Source organism: Phalangium opilio, unplaced genomic scaffold (genome assembly GCF_054372755.1).
Source record: "Phalangium opilio isolate 3A_F unplaced genomic scaffold, DU_Popi_V2 ptg000354l_1, whole genome shotgun sequence".
Lineage (NCBI taxonomy): Eukaryota > Metazoa > Arthropoda > Arachnida > Opiliones > Phalangiidae > Phalangium > Phalangium opilio.
The window spans coordinates 147402-165470 of record NW_028324229.1 but is presented as its reverse complement, the minus strand read 5'-3'; the positions used below and the strand labels follow the sequence as shown (position 1 = coordinate 165470).

The window sequence follows — 18069 nt, the reverse complement described above, 5'->3', positions numbered from 1 at the left end:
CTTCTTCTCTATTTGATCCGTTTGAATGTAGTAAATGCCTCTTTTACTTCGGTGCACGATGAAAATATATCTTGATTATTTACAAATATTATACGTGGTTGTTTCTTTGTTATGTTGGAATGTATTTGCGTTGTTTCATTTCTTATTTTAGTGTTCGCGTATGTACGTCTGAGTTGGTACGAATCGATCGGTACATTTAGGGTCCCGAATAACTTGTTTTTATCTTTCTTCCTTATGATCTAGTTACGGGAAAAAAGTTACGTATGAGTAAAGTTTTTCTCCAAACAACTAACGCGGAGGAAATCATATCAAACTTTTGCCCATGCGCAGTGAAACTAAAATAAAAAAAACAATGCTCGCAATATCCGACATTTTAGTGGCCTATAAACTTCGAACTCAAGCGAGTAGAAAAACCGCGGAGAAAACCCTCGGGAATGGGACGTACCAATTGAAAGCATCACTGCAGGTAAATTCTCAAGATAAAAGAAACTACCTTGATTTATTCGTCACTATCCAGCGCAATCCCGCGAATGAAAGAGCTAGAAAACGATACAGATTTTAGAGAGCGGTGGATAATGTCTCCCATAAGTTTTAAAGATTGAAAGCTAAGCCTCGCCATCAAAAACTCCGTATACTTCGTAGGTAACATAGGCTCGGTTTCAATCTTAAAACCGTTAACATCTCCGTTTCTTCTCTTTGATAAAACTAAATATGTTTAGACTGTAACAACATATACCTATAGATATAGGCAATTTCAATTCAAAGCCCGTGTTGAGTTTGCACGGTTATCTCCCTCCTATAGAGAAAGGTATAAAAGAACAAGCGTTAAATTTGAATCGATAAGGTCTATATTTACAGCCGAGCGTTGTTTTCCATTTTATCGTGGATATATTAGAACTTTGGTAATATATTTTTGATCGATTAAGATAGCCAAAGGGTTTCCAAAACAACAGTTCGAACTTATATATATATATACTTAAAACACGTAAGAGCTCGAAGTCACGTTCGAAATTTAAAGCTTTAAAATTCCCCTTAGAATCCCCTGTAAGTAGGCTGACCGAAAAGTCCACCGTACTGGCGGGAAAAACAACAGCGCCTTGAGGTTAAAATACACTATACGCTAACGAAATTCGTATCATACTTTAGTGATATGTATTGAATTCATGCTAGAATCAGTAATATTAATATGGGATAATAAAATACTTGTAAATTATATTATATTAAACGTCGAAAACAAGACCTAAAAATGTTTATGAAAGTCACCACGGGATACTTACTGCATGGCCTTCCGATTTATGGAACCTTACCAAACAATGTAATCCTTTAAAACGTCATTTACAGGCAAGTTTCCCGCGGATAAAGGAGCCACTAGAACAATCGGCTTAGCCCGAAAATAAACGGGTAAAAAAATTCACAAGCGAGTGAAGAAAATTCAAAAAGATTGATGGAACAAGGGGCTAGGTCTTTCGAGGCATTTTTAACGTAAAGTTTCATTTTTATCAAAACGGGAATACATAGATTTCGTCTACCAGGAATCTTTAAATCCCATACTAACATCTGATTGAAGGTAGGGGGAAGGGTTAAAAACTTCGTTAAACCGCCAACTCCTCCTTACCCGAATCTCATTGGTTATTCGAATGTATATGATGTTTTGGTTAGGTCGCAAGCCGCGAAGATATCACGTGATTTCTAGGCTCAAATAAATTATGCGTGACGTCAGGGTGATGGTTTCTGCACCCCGTCCTCTTTAATTCTAGCATAAAGGCCCAGAAAATGGCCTCTTAACTATTCCAATTTGAAGAAATCTATGTATGCCTGATGAAAATCGTATATCATTATAGCAGCTGCGATAAAAACGACAATATTTTTATTAGCGACCTTTCATTTTATCCGATAGAAAAATGATCTTCTTTTCCACTCGAGAGTGGCTTTTGTTGTCTGTCGTTATTAATATCATTTATCCAATTTTCAAACAACTCCATGGTTCTCTCTCTCTCTCACTCTCTCTCTCTCTCTCTCTCTCTCTCTCTCTCTCTCTCTCTCTCTCTCTCTCTCTCTCTCTCTCTTTCTCTCTCACTCTCTCTCTCTCGAAGCCACGGAAGAAAATGAGGGCTCTGAAAATAGCTTTCGCTAACCTAATCACTGAAACGGTAGGCGACAATCATTTTCTATCAAAGTTTTCCCGTTCACGCCACGACCGTCACCATCCGAACCTTCTTTTCGAGTCTAGATGGAAGTAACTGAAGGAGTTCGGAGTAACTTGTAGATTCAACCAAGAAGGGATATCTAGTTTATTAGGGAGAAGGTATAAGATGCTTAAGTATTCGCGCGCCATAGTCCCAGTCCCCCTTTCAAAATACAAGGGGGATGTAAAAGGAGGCCGGGCTATTTCGCGTCTCCTCAGTCGGAAAATACGTAATTTTCGTTATTCGCATCGCGCTGACGTGCGTTTTCAAGAACCAATGAGATGCTGGTTGTAATTTAGAGGCGGGTAACGTTTGGACTGGAGATAAAGCTGGAAATGTGGCGAATTTATACCTTCTCCCTAATAAACTTGATATCACTTCTTGATTCAACTAACGTCTTATTACTGAGAATCTGTCAGAACGAAACATCCGTATTTAATTCCGTGGTAAAGCTAACCTATACGTTAACGACATTTTCATGGGGCGAACTTCTCCGACGAGCGATGATTTCCTCGTTATCTCGCCCTTCTTTTCGTGGCGCGGCTTAACCCTTGGCATCTGTTTGTAGTAATTGAAGGCAATAACGCGTTAACTCAAATGTCTCCTCCGTAGGTGTGAAGGGTTGTGTACGAAACTTTTTTTCTAATCGAAATCTATACAGACTGACTCCCTTCATACAACAACTTCGCGATCGAATTTCCCAGGAGGCGAATTCTGATTTTGTTTTTTCTTTAAACTTCGATCGGGACAGTGTTCAATTTACCGACTCGCATTATACAACTCTTTTTAAGTTAAAGTAGTTGAAAGTTCAACTAAAAGTAAATAAACCAAAAACTATCAATGATTGATATCTGAATTGAGTTTTGGACTACTGATTTCGATCAAAAACGTGACGGATTTTAAAGGGTAATAAAGAATTTAAGGTAACTTCGGTTTAATATGTTTTGATACACAAGTATATCGTCATGGTATCGTGTTTTAAACCAAATTGCCAAGTATTTCTTTAGGCTTTTTTTCTGGTAGGATAGATACAAACATATATAGGCGTTGAATTCAGTTCAGTTCAAGGTCGAGATCCAACTAATAGTATTCTCGATGTGGAAACCGAACGTTTAACTAACTCCGAGATCGGAACGGTCAACCATTGTTGATTCGATACTCTCTGTTGGACCTCGACCTTTAACACATCAAAGGGCCACCAGAGTACCATTACCCGCAGTTCTATTTTGGAAGGTAAATCCAATAATAGAAAAGACTAGAACTAGATACCCACAGCGCATACGGTTTGAGCTTTCTCGCTACCTTTACAAATACTCTTAAATTATTAGAGGTACGAGGAACGAAGAAAATCCTTTGTTTCCTTTTTCATGCTATAGGATGCTAAAAAACATATCTAGGTAAACCTTTGGAGGAATAATACGGTAACACAGACTAAACCAGGCGCTGAGTCCTTAGGGTTCAGGCTCAAAGAACCTAGTACCGTATCTTCAATCGATAGCTGCAACAATATACCAATACTGAAGTCCCATACCGGATCATCTCGAGCCAAGCCGAGCGTTAGAAAAACCTTCTTTCTTATCTAGAAGGTTATTGGTTCTTTCACGAAGTATAGTGTTTACACATTGAAAAGTCATATCATAGAATAACACTTGCAATCTAATCAATCAATCAATACACCGAAGTTTGTCCTAAAAAAAATCAAGTGACAAGGTGCTCGGATGCTTATCAGTAACAGCGACAGTAACAGAAATGCCAGAAAAAGTTTATATTTAAACAAAGTTTCGGAATCGAGCAGGCTATGGTATTCGTACTTCGAAAAAATATTTTTATGAAGACTTCCCTTCAAATATCAAGTTATCTGTTAACTCCACCTGTTTCCTGTTAAACCTTTTCCACACTTCAAATACAAAAAAAAATACAGACTTTATAGAAAGAAAATTTTCCAGGATTCACTAACAGAATCGTGGCCGGTCATTGGACCGTTTATTTTTGACTTCTCTTGTCAGTTGTACGATTCAGCCCAAAGGTAAAATAACAATAAATATAGTTACCCAACCAACCATAGAGTTATTGGCATTTTGGCGGGCTTAAAATTTAAACTGAAATGCTTGTGTCGCCATCTATTTAACTTTACTTCTTCAACCAAATTAGATAAAAAACATTTATTTATTCAAATTAATATCTACGTTTTTACAAAATAATTTCATTAAAAGTTTATTTTATATATGAAATATTATAAATAATATAAATTAATTTACTTAATTTTTAAATACACAGATGGCAGTGAAAACGTAATCAAGGATGATAGGGGGTGGATACGAATTCTGAGAGAAATACGCGCCGTAACTTCGGACGCGATTGGGTCTGGTGGGACGCTAAAAATGGGGGAGGAATACGCGGGACGAAAGGCAGGTGGGCTACCTCAGAACTAGACCCTATTTAGCGCCATCGTGTTGGCCAAATTTTGCATGCATATTGCCAAAGTTATTTTAAACTTTTTTCTCATAAATAAAATTTGCAATTGCAACATTAAATTTTATATAGAGTTAATATTTAATAATTACTGTATCGAAATTGTTGCTAAAATAATAGTGCACGTAGATGACGCTGCAATAGGTAGGGATTTATTTGAACGCGCTAGAGTTGTTACTTCCCATTTCAAGGACGATTGAAAAGATTAATCATTTGATGAAAAAAATGGAATTTAACTACTAACGCATAGTAATGAAACCAAACATGATTTTACTATGTTTGGAAAAACTTACATTGATTATTAAATCTTTTCTTCTTTCGTGCATAAAAATGATCATTTACACCATAGTTAGAAGTTAAAAACATTATTTAATGAAATATTTGATCTTATAATCCTTTCAATCCCCCTTGAAAGCGGAAGAAAGAATTCTAGCAGACGCCCAGCGCGTTCAAATAAATCCCTACCGGCGTTTCCCTATTGCAGCGTCATCTACGTGCACTATTATTTTAGAAACAATTTCGAAACAATAATTATTTAATATTAACTCTATATAAAATTTAATGTTTCAATTGCAAATTTTATTTATGAGAAAAAAGTTTAAAATAACTTTGGCAATATGCATGCAAAATTTGGCCAACACGATGGCGCTAAATAGGGTCTAGTTCTGAGGTAGCCCACCTGCCTTTCGTCCCGCGTATTCCTCCCCCATTTTTAGCGTCCCACCAGACCCAATCGCGTCCGAAGTTACGGCGCGTATTTCTCTCAGAATTCGTATCCACCCCCTATCATCCTTGGTAAAGTCAGTAAACCGGAATAAACTTTAAACTGTAGTATTTGTGGCGCCATCTGTGCTTCTTACTTTCAACCAAATTAATTAATAATATTAAAATTAATTTCTAAGTTTTATTTAAAGAACTTATTAAAACCTTTAATTAAAGATAATTTTTTTAAAAACAATAATATATAACGCCAATAAACGTTCTCAAATTTTAAAGAAATAGATGGCGCTGCAACATTTAATGTGCGAAAATCCATATATTCAAATCAAGCTAGGAGTAATAAACGAGGAATGTTTGAATTCATGAAATATCCATATTCTCTAGGTTTGGACTTACACTGGTATATAGTAGACCTCCATAGTTAATTACCCCAAGATTTTAGATGCTATGTAGCTCATTAGCTGTCGATTAAAGTGTACTAGTATAGCGTTTACGCTTACGAATTTGAATATTATGCACGTACATTAGATACCGGTATGTGAAATAGGGTCAATTTGCATATAGCAATTACAACTATCGTTATAATCTATCACCGGATATCACAGAATGTTGTAATTTCAGTACATTCTAGACCAGGGGTACCAATACATCTTTTGACCCCAAATAACCTCGAGCGGTAAAAAAAATTAGGGCTGGCACAATCCACCACCCGCGCACGAACAAAGAAGTGCCATTGTTCTGTGACACACATAGCCCTCTATTATAGACCTTATTCATGACTTTGGATGACATAAGCGCTCACCGGTGGCCATAAGGGCTCACATTCTAGTTTCCAGCGCGGTTTTCCGCCATTATTGTCTCCCCATAACTTATAATTCCGTCCGTCCCGCGCTATCGATCGAAAAGCGCGCGTGTTTTGCTTTTCAAACTGAAATCTAACCAATAAAATCGCGATATTGACCGCACGTGACGAATTGAAGCAATTAGAAAACGAGTTTTTGGCGGGGAAAGATACTTGATTACGCCTGCGCTATAGATAAAGTTGGCTTAGCAACAACAACCGTGCCTTTATCAAAGGAAAGTGAAATTATATCGAAGAATCTTGGAGGAAAAATACAGGAAGGTTTGTTTTTGAGTCATATAGTTTGGAAAATTAATTATAAGTGTATTTCTGAGTATCTTTATTGACGTTTTATGGAATAAACCTTTAGAATCATGGAATTTCCTATAATGGTGGTACCATGATTTAGCCAATGATTAGAAACGCATATCAGTGTGTTTAGCTTAACCTCCTAGTTAATTTTCCTATAAAAAAAATTGGCTTAGTAGGCCTAAAAATATTAATAAAAAACTACTTGTTGAAGGTTCAACGGTCAACAACAACTCCTCTGATTACAGAGTCCAAGGAAAAACTCCCCGCTTCGCGCTCTTTCCAGTCCACCCGGCAGCCCCGGGAAATTTACCAGAACGTTTCCATGTTCTGTTGAAGTAACATCTTCCGTAGTGTTTCTGCCAAAATTCTTTTTACACGCGATCACTTTTCGGAAGTTTAACACTTTGTGATCCGTAACCAAGTCAAAAACCCAGTATAGACTTTCATCTACCCCAAAACGTTTCGATTAAGTAATATATTAAGGTAAAACGCTGGAGTTATCGTGGATCCCGAATCAATAAAGCTAACAACAGTGTAAAGACAAAAGGCTGTTTGTGTGTGAAGAGAATCGGGAGAGATATTCAACTCGTTCCTTAATATTTCGTTAAATGTAAGTTAAATTTATTATTTTAAAGTTGATGACAATTACCGGTGTTTGAAAATCAGTTACAATACAGTAAATAAATTAGATTATTGAAGATTAATTATTTAAAATCAACATTAATCTACGAGGATAATGTAGGAACAATGGATGGATTATCTTTATTTTATTAAATAACAGCAATTGACAACATCTTAAATTACTTTAAAATATAGCTTTATTTTTGTTTATTAAAACAAAGAAAATATACTTGACTAACGTAACGCGTAAATTAAATGGCGCGAAAAGGTACCGGTATAATTTCAAAATATCGAATCAAATAAAGAAATTGGTAATCCTTCTTTCCTAAACCAGTTTTAATTATAAATGTATATTATGTTGCCACCCCTATCCTAAATTCAAGTTGGTTTTCATTTTTGGTTGGGAAATCATGTCATATCAGAACATAGGGAGGGAAAAAATGGCGGGAAAATGTTTGCACGCTGGTATCCCGAAGGTGGGAAATTTTCCACGCGCTTTTTTGAAAAATACGTTACACCGGGTGGGGGGAGGGGAAAATTCGAGGCGTTGGATACTATCTCAAAAAACCAATATTGAAGCTACCTAATCTTATCTACTACGAATTGAAGTGTCCGACTATTAGTAGGATAGCTATAAATTTATAAGCGGCAATTCACTATCTAATAAACTGTTAGATAAAAGCCCACCCGATTGAAACCGAATATATACATAAATATTTTTTATTTTGTAAAAAAAAGGCCTGCGGAGACACTCTTTTTCTCTCACAACGTCTCCTTTCCTCCTTATCCCCCCCCCCTCCATCGCTAATACTAAATGTTGCGTAAGAGTTCCCGGTGCCGGTTGTAAACCTCTACATCGCCCCAGCTTCCCCTAGATTCAAGCCGTTGACCCGGGAAGGGTCCATTCTGGTTTTACCTTACCTCAAAGGCGGTAAAAAAAAATTATTTACTTTGACGCCAAAAACGAAAAGGAGTTATCACGTACCTGGTTTCTTACCTTTGTTCAAACCAAGAAGTGATATCTAAGTTTATTAGTGAGAAGGTATAAATTCGTCACATTTCCAGCTTTATCTCCAGTCCCAACGTAGGTTCGGAGTTAATCTCCGCCTCTAAATTACAACCAGCATCTCATTGGTTCTTGAAAACGCACGTCAGCGCGACGCGAATGACGAAAATTACGTATTTTCCGACTGAGGAGAGGCAGAGAAATAGCCCGGCCTCCTTTTACGTCCCCCCTTGTATTTTGAAAGGGGGACTGGGACTATGGCGCGCGAATACTTGGGCATCTTATACCTTCTCCCTAGTCAACTAGATATCGCTTCTTGTTCTAACGAACAGTTTTAAAAGTTCAAACGCGAACGTAGAACGTATAGGGACTACCCTTTGTAAGCCTAGAGCGTACCATTAAGGTCTGAAGTTGTTATTTAAGCGTGAATAAATAAAAACTGACCCTTAATTGAACCAAAACGTACTTCATCGCGTACGTAATGAACTCAACACCAAATAATAATCCATAATCATCCTTACTTCCTTAATCTCGTAAGATGATAACGTAAAAATAACACGCTTGTTCTTTAAAAAAAAGGTATTGTTTTCCTATACGAATGACCCACATACGCGTCCGTGTACAAATTCAAACGCGTGGGTGGTTCAGAAGTAGATTAAAACCCAAAGTTATCATAAAGAAACCAATTATTCAATTCCCCGAATCCCCGTACCTTCTGCACAATTTATTCAAACGTTTTTCGACATTTTTCTCGTTTTAGAAACGTCCAATAACCCAAAATCATGGCTAGTTTCACTCAAGCTAACTATAATTTCGGGTACCCTGTCAATGGTATGGCCGAAAATTGTCGCCAAGCCGCGGTACAACACTCTTCCGCCCAAGGTCCTTGGACGTTGCCAAATGGCATGATGGTACAGCAACCTCCCTCGTGGGTCCATCATGAACAAAATGGACAATATTTCACAATCGATTCTCAAAGACCTACTCCTTTTACGAATGGAAGAAAGAGAAGTAGAGAAAATATTGAATGCGAAGCGATGAAGAAAGCCAAGACTGAAAGTAAGTTTTGTTTTCGTTGTTTCTATGCTTGTTTACGTGAGACAGAAAAAAAACTAGTTTGGGAAATATACGAAATTGTTTTGAACGTTTGGGAACGAGGACTCGCGTTGTGAATGAGTGTAGATGTTTTCTTTACGCGTACTTCGTATTTTTAAAAGTATAATCACATTTTAATGCTAATTAATTTAAGCGTGACGGTGATTGAAACGGTCAACTTAGATTGAATAATGGAAGGTGTATTAATAAACAAAATTTTGATACCTATACGCTAAGAAATCGTTAAATTATAATTTTTCATAAATTATTAACAAAGGTAAATATAAGTAACTGAAAAGTGGAGTCTCTGTAGCTTATTTACTAGGCCAATAGACCTTTTCGTCGTAAAAAGGGGATATAGGCAACCCTAAGTATCTCTGCGCACTCTCACGATACAAAGAGACCGCGTGTAGTTCGATTCAGATCATTCAGTTCCAAACCTGAAGCGCGGTTAAAGATAGAGGGAACTAATGGGGATAGAAAATTTTCCTTCCCCTTTAGTTCCCTCAATCTTTTCGCTGGCGGACGAAAATAGTTTGGCTTTTGAGGCATTCGGAGCGTTATAGTTACTTTGTGTTACTTATATTAACCCTTGGTATTAAACTTTTATTATTTTTGGAATAAAATACACAAAAAAGTTATTTTTAACACTTTATTATTGTCCCGGATGAAAATTAAAAGGTTTAAACGTACAAAATTAAGCGTAATTGAAGGTTATATTATAGTGTTTATTTTTCACCGAAAATTATTCAATTTAAAGCGATTGCTAATAAGCAATTAGCCAATATGGACCCACCCCACTGTACGCTGTACAGAAAACTCAACAAAATATTTAATTAATTCATTTTCGGGTCGGGTTGGGTTGAGTTCGCGGTGTATTATTTTTAGAGGGGGCCTACCCTAAAATTATAATTTATTGAAGTCCATTGTCACGGGGAAAACCTTACCGTGACGCAAAGCTATATTTACGGACCTCCCCTTTAATAAAGTGCCGTTAAATTTACCAAAGCACTAAAAAGCACTAACCGTAAAAGGGGGAAAATTGTATGAAAAACATAAATTAAAAATACCTCAAGAATTCCTTTAAAACTTCCAGAAAATATTTTTAGTTTATTAATTTATTTTTATTTTCGAAACTCCAAATCCAATTAGCAAACTGTCATATCCTCGTTTTAAGGGTAGTTAGTGACTTAGTGTTATTTTAATTAGCGATATAATTAAACTTTAGAGGAAGAACGTACCCTATTTCATTTCCATTTAAGTGTTTGAGAAAATTTGTCAAAAACAAACTGAATATTTTATCGTGCTCTGATAGAGTAAATACGAATGTACGTGACAGAAGCTTGTAGAATTATTTAGGACTCTAGGACTGTAGGTCACGAAAGGAGTCAATAATATGGATTTGACCCTCGGAAAATGACCAAGTAGGGAAGATAATATCAAACGCGTATATTGTCTGTCTTTTATTATCAATAGTCAAATGTTATGGGTCAGATTATTATCGTAAGTTGATACAAACTTATAATATGGAAAATTACAAGCTGAACGAAACGTAAATACACGTACATTTTATAAATACTAGCATAAGTTCATGAGATTTGTTCCTTCCCATAAGTTTGTCACTGGTTACAATTTACAAACTGGAGCTTGTCATGAAGTGAGGGAGGTAGGTCATAGATTCGAGGTAAAGCGACGCCTGGTGACTGGGCGCTGTCAAAGGCTTAGTACAGAGTAAATAGGAAGATGGAAGTGCTGCAACATTAACAGAGTGTTGGACTTCAATTCCCGCTTGTCGTTCTGGTCTCTAGCATTAAGAAGTATAGCAGGGTTCATACAAACCTGGAAAACCTGGAAAAATCAGGGAAATAAATAGTTGACAAAAACCTCGGGGAAATTTAGAATTTTTAGTAAAATTCAGGGAAATCAGGGAAATTTGCGTCAAACAGGGGCCGAGTAATTTAGCAAGATGTTCATAAACATACCCTCAATAGGATTAACATTACACTAAACTTTGGAGGCTCATAACTCTGGTTATATTTGAGATACGGGGATGTCCTTTGATTATGTAATAGTCATATTTGCCCCCTCCTTCATTAACATTTGCTCCATAGGATACTCCATATACGGGAAAATTCAGGGAAGTATATGGGGAAAACCCATGAAATCTCAGGGAAATTTGTTTTCCAAAGGTTGTATAAACCCATAGGTAGTGTCATGTCATACTTATCTTATAAACTTATGATACTAGTTACGTATGGTAAAGGAGGACGGGACTTCATTCCGTTATTTCGACTTGGTACATTCCCCCTGGTGGGTAATGAGGTTTTTGGAATAATTAATAAAGAAAATGTGGTGGGAGCGTTTTGCCAATTAAAAAAGATAAGAGGAGGGGTCAGACTGCTGCTCGAAAACCGGAATTAATAAAAATATTTGTTTGAACTTTCTGAATATGCGATTTAGAGTGTGGCGGAGTGGGAGTCGCGGCGATGTTCAGAATGTTATCAAGTCCCATTTAATCCCGACCTAATTTTTAAGTCATTTTCTACATTTATATCGTAGGGAAGAATGTAATTTAATGATATTTAAAACCGAGCAAACGACAAAGAATATTTTTGACGATGATTGGTTGATTTGATTTGATGTGACTCTCGGGTTAGCGGAAGTAAAAGCGATGACGAGTTGTTTGATATTTTGTCATTTGCTCTTTGTTAAATTTAAATAAATGCCATTAGGGCATTGTTGCGAATAACTAAAGACTTTTCTTTCTCAGGTGTAAATTTCACCGTCTGTTCTTTTATTTGATTGGAGCTCTAGCCCCACGTGTTCTAGGAAAATAGCGGTGCCTATTGGCTGAGAACCGGGTGATGGCCTCTAGGGATACTGGATTTAAAATACAAGATGATAATATCTGGTTTATCGAGGTGATCAGAGGTCCTATACTGTCCAAGTTTTACAGATTTTTATATAATTAGCCAGATTTTAAAAAGGCCTAATTTTGGGTTAAGATTTATCCATGATGGGTTGGGGAACAACAATACATTTGGGCGTTTGGGAGGTGGATTGATGGTGTGTGGTATTTGAATGTCGGTATACTGGTAGGGAAGACAAACTCAACCAGAAAACCTCAAGACTTCAATCAACGTCAAGAAAGTCGAAGAAACCTAACGAAGAATCACATTCATAGTTTTCAGACTAGAAGGATTGATACCATTTACACAAGGAGGCCAGGTTACTTGGCGGACAAGTGCAGTACCAAGTACCGTGGCCTCCTGGTGTAAGGGGTATCGATCCTCCTAATCTGAAAGCCATGTATATTCACCAAATCTTTGAAAGAACCAAAAGTAACAATAAAACTATAAGTACGAACTATAGAATTTCGGAATTTAAAAGTTCCTCTTTCCGGACCATGTAAACCAACGAGGCTTTGGTCGTACTCTAATAGCTACTTATGGTACTAAATGTTGCTCTAAATGAGGGATAAAACGGAAGGAGAAATTAAATCCTATCATCATCTCCTTGTTTTTTTGCTCCATCCCGGTTGCGTTACCCCGTTCTTTCGCGTCTGTCTCGCTACTTCCGGTTGGTTGCCCCGTTTCCGCTTATTTCTTAGAAAACTAAAACTTGGCACTTATTTATAAAATCAAGTCGTCGAACTATCTTTCGAAAGGCTTTTATATATCTTTATCTCGCTATTTTTGCAGAAGTTGATGCCAAGAAAGACAAAATTACTAATCTAAGAAAATGCGAGGGGAACAAAATCGAAACTTCTAGGACGCAATCTAGCCAAAATGAAGATAAATATTTAGAGAGGCAACTCAAATGGAATACGCACGGCCAAGACTACCACTGCTCTTATTTCTAAGAAGTACCTTTCTTAAAAACATAAATAACGAACCCAGATAAAATTATAGTTAACTTGGCGACATTCTATTTATAAACAGCGCAAATTTTCGCGCGTACACGTGGTAACACAATTGACTCATCTATATTGATTTCTCCTTGCTGTGATTAACAATATCGCTCATCATTACATTATTACAATTAAGAAGTGCGCGAAAATAACTTTTGCATTTAGTTCCGCGTGCATTGCATCATCGTAAGTTCATGGTTTTACTATCGCGGGGTTCTGGCATAAAATAGTACGTAATCCGTAACCAAGAATTCATTCGTAGCGCTGAGAATTCGTAACTCCTCACACATCCTCGCATTTTTTGAAAACTATGAACCCCAAGCTCAAAGCCTGGCTTCACTATTCGTGTTCTTAGTAACGTCAAGAAGTGATATCTAGTGTACTAGGGAGAAGGTATAAATTCGCCACATTTCCAGCTTTATCTCCAGTCCAAACGTAGGTCCAGAGTTAATCCTCGCCTCTAAATTACAACCAGCATCTCATTGGTTCTTGAAAACTCACGTCAGTCAGCGCGACGCGAATGACGAAAATTACGTATTTTCTGACTGAGGAGAGGTTATGAAATATCCCGGCCTTCTTTCATGTCCCCCCCCTCCCTTGTATTTTGAAAGGGGGACTGGGTCTATGGCGCCCGTATACTTAGGCAACTTATACCTTCTCCCTAATAAATTAGATATCACTTCTTGGTAACGTGAATGAATGATTGCATTAACTCTTATCGGCTGCCGAACCCTTAGTACGTTCACGAACTTATCTTGAAGCGTTCAATCAAAAACTTTCATTCGTATGAACTCATTTCATGATTTCGTTTAACATTTCTGTATCATTGTTACATATTTTATTTTTCTATAAACCCAAAAGTGTGGGAAAGAAATAAAGACTATTTTCATGTATTTTAAAGTAGTGTTAATCTGGAAGCATTATTTCATTGCCCATTTACGGAAACAAGTATTTATAACTAACGAAAATGAATCGGAACTTTTATACCCAAAAGTTTTGATATATTTTCGGCTGTTTACCAGCGGGTCATCTGATAATATGAAATTATGAATGACTTCAACCAGAAGGGGATAATTGAAGAAGGATGATACTCTGTATCCTCGTAATACTTAAGTTGTGTAACGTGATTCTTCCCTTTGTTTGCTCTCCCGCTCATCGAACTTCAGATGGGCATCGCACCATGCTAGGGTGAATTCTTCAACTGTTTGGTTTAACCAGAAGTGAGATGAGACTAGAAGTGAAGGGCTCTAGCATTGGTAATAGATCCTGGCATTAGTGAACAAATTTGAGGATTTTACGCCGCTTCCCACGCGCTAAAACTAGAGAGAAAAAAATTGGTCGAGTTCCAAAAACATTTCCTACCCCCTTCCCCTCAACCTAAAGCCGCGGAACACGGACGCGGGTGCTTGAATCTAGTTCGGCCGTCTACCACCGCGAGCGTCTCACGTTTTGGAGGGGAAATTCTGAAACCGCCACTAGAGGGCCAACCGTTGGTGTGTTATCAAGAATATTCACTTTCGCCGAGTGAAGAATTTGGTTAGCTCAGTACTTCTAGTCTCATCTCACTTCTGGTTTAACTAAATCCTCAGCAATCAACCCACAAACCTTGATTGCCTTGACGTGGGACAAAAATCCACAAGCGCATGCATGCGCCTTTGCAAATTGTTAAGTGCTATTAGAGTAATAATGAAGGAACTATTTATCGCGTATGTGATTCGGTTTAGTAGCCTTGAACACTCCAAATGTTTAGATCATGTAGGGAATAATCATGTTACAATTACCACACCCGCTTTGTGGTTTGTACACTTCTCTCGAAGAGAAGTATTATATACTTCTGATTCAACCCCCAATTGAACGATACTAATTTTTATCAGACGATCCTTATGGCGAGAAACACATTCCCAAAACTCCTTCGTAGAATATGTTTCACTTGAGAGTTGAAACACTCATTGGGCGTATTGAAATTTAGGCGTAACGCGACTATATAAAAGTTTACCAAAAAATATTTGAAATAACGCCAATAATGTTTCTTTGCCAACAAAAATCAGGCGATTTTCAAGTGAAATATCGTCTATGTTAAACCTTGGGGAAACCTTAGTTTTTTACGAACACAAAATTAACGACTAACAGGCCAGGTCCAAATAACCAGAAATATTCTTTCCAGTGTTTATTACCGTCATATAACGAACTCTTTCCTAATTCACGTTTTCATAATCTATTTCCAGTGGAAAGTCAAATGTTCCAACAGAGTATAATGCAACAAAATCAACAAGGTTTATTCAACAACCAAGGATTTATCCAACAACAGCAACAAGCGATGCAATTACAACAACAAGGTTTCAATTCGTGTTTCCCATCTAGTCTAATGGACCATCAATTGTTGATGAGAGCTGAAAGGCAATATGACGGTTCGTTATTGGCTACTTTAGTAGCCGAAGCCCATGGATGTTAAACATTTTTTTTTTTTTTTTTTCATGATAATATCGGGTAAAATTATTATTTTTTATAGTACCATGATACCATAAGAAAAAAATACTTTTTTTCTGTTAATTTTCCTTTAAAAACGTGTAAGAAAATGTTCAAGCGAAACGAAAAGTTGAAACAATTATTTTTTGTTTTTTGTTTTTGATGAAAGTAAACCATAAAAATTCAGATTAAAATTACTAGTTGTTTTTCATGAGAATGTTAGTGAGATAGTTTAAAGTGTTCAAATTGGAAATTATCATTGTCAATGAAAAATACAAAAAAAAAAAAAAACGAAGATTCAAAAACAAAACGACTAAACCTCATATCAACTGTAAATAACTGTTATAAAAAATTGTGTTAACAATATAAGTGTTTATAATGAATATGAAGAATTATTAATAATATAAGTGGTGGTTAGATAGAAGTTAGTTTTAGCTAGTCAAAAGCGAATATTGTAAGTAAATTTCGAGAAAATTTAGGGATATATTTACGCTTAGTGCTTGTAATGGTTAATAATTGATTATTTTTTTTGGCTTTAAAAGAAAAATAAGTCTAAGATTTTGTTATGTACTTAACAAACATCGAGTTTCATATCGCCACTTTTTTGTATTTATGATGATAAATGTATTCTCATTACGAAACTTATAATGATGTTCATTTCTGTGTTTTATTTATTTATTATTTACATTTTTAGAACAGCGATTACGAAACTGACTGAAAAAAGTGTAGGGAAACGTCTTCCAAATTTGGCAAGTGAAAAATTAGGTGGGCTTTTCAATTTCCAATAGCCTAACCATAGCCCACTTGATCACGCTGGTTGCACGCGCTATAGAAGCCCGCTCAATCGACCCTAAAAATGAGAATAACATAGGTTCGGTCTAAAATTCAAACCCGTCTGGTTTTAACATGGGCCTCTATGGGAGGGGACCAGTTTTTTCAACGTTTTTGACAATATTAGTGCATCCACTGGTTCAAATCTCTTGAATTTTTAATGAGACGTGTATTGAAAGGTTTGATATTATCCTGTAAAATTTACAGTCTTCAGCTATAATAGTTTTTTTTTATAAAAAATAAAAATCATCACATAGTAGAGAAATTGATAGTAGAGAAATCCTTCAATTTCTCTACTATGTGATGATTTTTATTTTTTATAAAAAAACTATTATAGCTGAAGACTTTAAATTTTACAGGATAATATCAAACCTTTCAATACACGTCTCATTAAAAATTCAAGAGATTTGAACCAGTAGATGCACTAATATTGTCAAAAACGTTGAAAAAACTGGTCCCCTCCCATAGACGACCATGTTAAAACCAGACGGGTTTGAAAGTTTAGACCGAACCTATGTGACGCGCCGTATTCGCGAGTTAACATGTAAAAAAAATCGTTTGGACGGGCTTCTAGAGCGCGTGCAGCCAGCGTGCGTGATCAAGTGGGCTATGGCCTAACTCATACAAGTAAAGTTCTGTAGTGAAATTTAAACTTTAAGACGTTGAAGCGTGAACTTTCTATTGCACTAAGCCTACATGTTTTCTTACGTTAGTGGAAGAGGTTCCTACACTCAAATTTATGCTATATAAATAGGAAAACGGCATGTATCTACTTATGACTGTATTAGGCGTTATGGGTTGATTACGTGGTATCAGAAGGGGATAATAGAAGAAGGATGCCACTCTGTATTATCTTAATACATTAGTTATGTAACGTCATTCTTCCCAGGCTCACCCTTTTAGTTTGCTTTGCCGCTCATCAAAACTACAAATGGGCATCGCACCGTAAGGTGAATTCTATAGTTGTTTGGCACTAAATCGCCAGCAATCGTCCCACAAACTTAGTCTTGACGTGGGACAAAAATGCACAAGCGCGTCTTGACAAATGTTTAAACGCTAATAGAGTAATGATGAGGGAACTATTTATCGTGTATGTGATTCGGTTTAGTAACCTTGCTCTAAATGTTCCGATGTTGGGAAGAGTGACGTTACACTTATCCCGCTTTGTGGTACACTTCTCTCGAAGAGAAGTATTATATACTTCTGGTAGTATGCTATGGATTAGGGGAAGCTTGCAGAAGGGCTTATCTAATTTTGGCTTGCATGTGTTCTTTAAACAGTTCCCGTTAAGGAAAATAATCTGGTAAGGATTTATAGGACTTCAGCATTTACGGATATTCATTTTTTTAAGTGAATAATTATAAAATTTGAAGGCCAGAACCAGCGTTTTAAAAATAAGTATGAGAGTAATGGCACTCTATAACATCTTTTTTATGTTCCAATAGAGTCGAAGGCAGGGTGATGCCATCGCTTTATTAAACACCCTTGGTGAAACGCGCCTTCTTGTTTCTATATTGACAGAATCCTTGGCTTACGTAAGACCATACGCGTCACCAATAGCCTTTCAGGAAAGCTGTACTACGTCATCAGTAGTGTAGCATATCTCTAT

At 36.7% G+C, this 18069-nt stretch overlaps 2 protein-coding genes across 3 annotated transcripts; both read left to right on the top strand.

Annotated features, from left to right (window-relative positions):
• Positions 1 to 5732: 5732 nt before the first annotated feature.
• LOC149602610 (uncharacterized) lies at positions 5733 to 16286 on the top strand. Of its 2 annotated transcripts, none has more exons than XM_089860882.1 (4): positions 5733 to 6501; positions 6743 to 7141; positions 8919 to 9217; positions 12955 to 15532. In XM_089860882.1, the coding sequence occupies exons 3-4, from the start codon at positions 8941 to 8943 to the stop codon at positions 13113 to 13115; spliced, it is 438 nt and encodes a 145-aa protein (XP_089717008.1). In that variant the 5' UTR covers positions 5733 to 6501; positions 6743 to 7141; positions 8919 to 8940; the 3' UTR covers positions 13116 to 15532. The 2 variants fall into 2 exon arrangements, with proteins under 2 accessions (XP_089717008.1, XP_089717007.1); XM_089860881.1 differs by having other exon boundaries at positions 5744 to 6501; positions 15389 to 16286.
• An 826-nt stretch (positions 16287 to 17112) lies between these two features.
• LOC149602609 (uncharacterized) lies at positions 17113 to 18058 on the top strand. Its single transcript, XM_089860816.1, has 3 exons — positions 17113 to 17666; positions 17741 to 17763; positions 17906 to 18058. The coding sequence occupies exons 1-3, from the start codon at positions 17528 to 17530 to the stop codon at positions 18056 to 18058; spliced, it is 315 nt and encodes a 104-aa protein (XP_089716942.1). The 5' UTR covers positions 17113 to 17527.
• The last annotated feature ends 11 nt before the right edge of the window (positions 18059 to 18069 follow it).

Bases quoted from the DNA above. Each gene is read 5' to 3' on its own strand.
- LOC149602610 (XM_089860881.1), top strand. From the start codon at position 8,941: ATGGCTAGTTTCACTCAAGCTAACTATAATTTCGGGTACCCTGTCAAT. The intron at 9,218-15,388 runs GTAAGTTTTGTT...ATCTATTTCCAG, and splicing joins GAAGAAAGCCAAGACTGAAA to TGGAAAGTCAAATGTTCCAA.
- LOC149602609 (XM_089860816.1), top strand. From the start codon at position 17,528: ATGATGAGGGAACTATTTATCGTGTATGTGATTCGGTTTAGTAACCTT. The intron at 17,667-17,740 runs GTAGTATGCTAT...TTCTTTAAACAG, and splicing joins AGAAGTATTATATACTTCTG to TTCCCGTTAAGGAAAATAAT. The intron at 17,764-17,905 runs GTAAGGATTTAT...ATGTTCCAATAG, and splicing joins CCGTTAAGGAAAATAATCTG to AGTCGAAGGCAGGGTGATGC.